The sequence below is a fragment of the Bremia lactucae genome, linkage group LG10, assembly GCF_004359215.1.
Source record: "Bremia lactucae strain SF5 linkage group LG10, whole genome shotgun sequence".
Taxonomy (NCBI): domain Eukaryota; phylum Oomycota; class Peronosporomycetes; order Peronosporales; family Peronosporaceae; genus Bremia; species Bremia lactucae.
Genome location: NC_090619.1, coordinates 2,416,479 through 2,420,088, shown reverse-complemented (window position 1 = coordinate 2,420,088; position 3,610 = coordinate 2,416,479). Strand labels below are relative to the sequence as shown.

At 47.8% G+C, this 3,610-nt stretch overlaps 2 protein-coding genes across 2 annotated transcripts; one reads left to right on the top strand and one right to left on the bottom strand.

The window, feature by feature from the left end:
- Positions 1-1,888: 1,888 nt before the first annotated feature.
- CCR75_000232 (uncharacterized protein) lies at positions 1,889-2,679 on the bottom strand (the record flags this gene model as incomplete). The annotated part of the gene is made up of 2 exons (XM_067958340.1): positions 1,889-2,475; positions 2,539-2,679. 2 exons carry the CDS (start codon positions 2,677-2,679, stop codon positions 2,320-2,322), a joined length of 297 nt encoding a protein of 98 aa, XP_067814449.1. The 3' UTR covers positions 1,889-2,319.
- Positions 2,680-3,005: 326 nt separating this feature from the next.
- CCR75_000231 (uncharacterized protein) lies at positions 3,006-3,368 on the top strand (the record flags this gene model as incomplete). Its single annotated transcript, XM_067958339.1, has 1 exon — positions 3,006-3,368. One exon carries the CDS (start codon positions 3,006-3,008, stop codon positions 3,366-3,368), a length of 363 nt encoding a protein of 120 aa, XP_067814662.1.
- Between the last annotated feature and the right edge of the window lie 242 nt (positions 3,369-3,610).

The following is a 3,610-nucleotide window of genomic DNA, read 5'->3' as shown; positions in this document are numbered from 1 at the left end:
GCAGAACTCATGCGTCTCGCACGCTGGTTCTTGCCATCGCCCTTTGGGAAGGGAGTCCTCTTGCTGGGCATTTTTGCCCCAGCAGGGACCCTGGCATAGCAGCGAGCCATCATATGGCCGCGCTTGCCGCATTTAAAACAGACCACGTCTGCATTGCCCAACTCCATAGGAGTGGCATCTGTCCTCTCGGCCGACGGCTTATACCAAGCTGTCGCCGAGGCACTGTTGTAGGATTGCTCCTCAACTAAGGCAATTTGGATTGCCTCTTCCATCGTCGACGGCACCTTTCTGAAAAGGGCCTGTCGCGATGGGCCATGCCGTAGTCCGTTCATAAACGTGGGCACCTTAATGTGCTCCGGAATCGGACCTACGGTTATGGATGCGGACAGCGAGCGCATCTCTTGCACATACTCTTGCAGAGATCGCTTCGCCTGTCGCGCCCCAAAGAAGCGCGCCTGAAGCAACACTTCGTTGTTCGGCGGCTGGTACATGGCGCGAATCTTATCCTTAAAGATCGCCCATGAGGGGAACGCTTTTCTGTCCGCCATAAGCGCCGAGTAAGCCCACTCTGAGGCCTTACCGCGCAGATGCGACATAGCGTACGACACCATCCGGCTGTCGTCCTCGATGAGCTGGGCGACACCACATTGCTCCACGGCTAAAAGCCAGTGGACAATCGTGTGCGCCGCAGTTCCATCGAACTTGGGCGGGTCCATCCGAATGGGCCTCGGCTGATGCGGCCGGGCAGAGAGCATCTCAACAGTCCTGTTGAGAGCCTCGCTCCGAGCCTGCTCATGCCTCAGCTCATCCTGAGTCTGAGTGACGGACTCCGCCGCAGCATGGCCTAGTGCCCCGGACGCGGCCCTCCGCTGTCCGAGCACGAATGCCTCAAACTGCTTCAACTGAGCAACATGTTGCTTAGGAGGACTACCCAGGAGCCTGGCCAGGGCTTGTTCACCAAATCTGCGCCATAAGCCCTGCCACCTCCCGATGATGTTTGGAGAGGTGCGGAAAATGAGCCCAATCAATATTGAGGCTCATCCTCACTCCACACGCAGAGATGTGGGTCGTGGGAAGGATTTCAAGGGCTACCAAGTGTAGGCGGGTACGTCGTAATGCGGCCTCGCTCTAATTAGACATACACCCTAGCACAGCGAGGAAGCGGTTTAACCTGCTTTTCTTGCGTGCAGTGAGGTAGCTGTGGTGGGCGCGCAAGCGACCTCACCCAACACACTAAGTACTCTGGTTAAGTGTCGTCACGGGAGCGGTAATCCGTCTCCTCGTGCGCACTTACCAAGTAGGAAGTAGTTTTAGACTGATTTATATTTAATATAATAAAATACAAATTCCTATTTTTACCAATTAAAATGTTATCTCTATAGATAACATTTTAATATGTACTGCGAGCGTATCTTTCTTAATACCTCGCGTAACGGATGACGCTAGCCGTCATCACAAATGACGCTGGGCGTCATCCCTCCTAATGTGAATGCACCCATGTGCATCACATCCACAAGGGTTGGTCACAAATGTGCACCACACCCGAGTGTTGGGTCTAATTACTATTATTTAGTAATTGACCATCCCCTTAAGCACACCAAGTGTACTTAACGGCTGTGAAACATTAGGGCAACTTTAGCCCGTTACACTGCACGTACTAGTGTACGTGAAATAACATAAGGCACCACTCGCAACTGAAGCAGTGCGAAGTGAGTACAAGTCGTAGTGCCCCGTTACACTACCCTTACGGTTAAAATCTCGAGTACTTTTTTTAAATTCAAATGAAGTCACCAAATCTTCTTTTTTTGGTAAGGAAGTGTACGCTGACGTAGTCTGTGAAATCATTGCTATTGTTGAAAGGGCATGAAGCTCCTGTCTATGCTCTGTCACTACTGAAGAAAATATTTATGTTTATAAGACATTTTGGAGTCCTCAACTTTTCATGGATGCTACTAATGAAGCAGTTACTAATTATTTAGATTGGCAAGGATGGTAATGCCAGTGCAAATAGTAAAAAAATCAGTGCAAGCACCTTCTTCTGTTATTTCGCCTCTGTAATAAGAGATGCTCCAAATTATAACTATATACGAGATAGGCTTAGTTTACATACATAGTTGGCACATGGACCGTCGAGAATGTTACGTGCTCCATCCATTTGATGCTTCAAGCGGCGACAACTGCAAACAATAGTAGAACCGTGGCGCAAATATCAAAAGAAAGAGAACGGACATCTATAGCTGAAGCACCGAGATTGTAGTTGAGTCTTGATCTGCAGCAGTCTAGCACTTCCAGTAGACCTGCATCCATCCATGAGATCCACTACTCTTTTTTGTGATGCGAGCCATTAGCTGTTTCGCCTCGTTGTAACTGACGGAGCGCTTCGGCTTTTTCAATCATTGCTTCGCGATTGAATGTCGACTTTGGGTGCTTACTCGCGTAATGCAGCTCGTATGACTTAATATCGGGCGAGGCGCTCTATACTTTCAAAAAAGGTTCAGTCTCGATGGCCGCAAAATGTTGTCGTTTTCATTAACGTACCATGCAAATATCACACGTGAAGTTTAGCTTGGCAACACCGCGCGTGGAGGCACCAGCCTTGCCTCCACCCTTATTGACCTGCTTTTGACGCCGTTCAAGGTCTGCTGCCGTGTGCTTTTTGAACTTGGCTTTGCCACCCATAATTATCTACTGGTTTGTGCTTGTTTAGAAATTAAAGGACTGAACCGGTTCGAAATTTTACACATACAGCCAAGTGTTTTTATTGGACGAAAGTCACCAATCGGATCTCACATTGAATCAATCTAAAATGGCTTTATTAAGTAAGTTTCGCCAAAAATGAATTGCATGAATGGGTCTTGATCGTTGGAATGCCTGGCCGAGTCAGTCTGCCACTTTCCGGGCGGAAACATTACGCAGCACGTGAGGGTTAACTTTTGGCCATGTTGAACTTTCACGCTTTCGGTTGGTAGGTTACGAACTTACATGCTATCTCGTCACCTACCTTAATGCATTCGATATTTCAAAAAAATGGGCGAGGTGGAACGTCCCCATGTGACGTGAGAAAGTTTAACTTTGTACTTTGTCAATGGCGCCACGGTCATTGCGCTGTAGGGAAACTTGATGGTGCGATGGAAATCATTGATGAGCTGCCTGCTTATTTTCAATCTTGTAATGTTCGCGTTGAACCAACCTCAAATGACGGCGTCTGTGTGGCAGTTCGTACGTCGGCAATGTTTCCGCAATTGGCGTCTTTTCCGTCTATTTCGTCCCTTCATTGCTGCTCGGTGATCACAGTTCATGTGGACATGGTGAGGAATTTAGTCGTCAATCCTCAAAATTTCGCTTCGACATGCGAAGCGAAAATTTAACCAAGATTTGAACGAAGATATGACTGATTCTGACAGTAGAAGCTGATCGTGGTCGACACAAACAAGTCGAAACAGTGCTAAAATTACAAATGTCAAAAGTAAAGCTGAAAATATGATACTTGGACCGTTCCAAGCAGCTGGCTTCGTTTCGTTACAAAAGTCGGTTCTGTCCTTTCTAAGGATTCTATGGAAATACCATATAGGCCGCTGGCTCACGGCTGCATAATTGGTCAAAGTCTTTG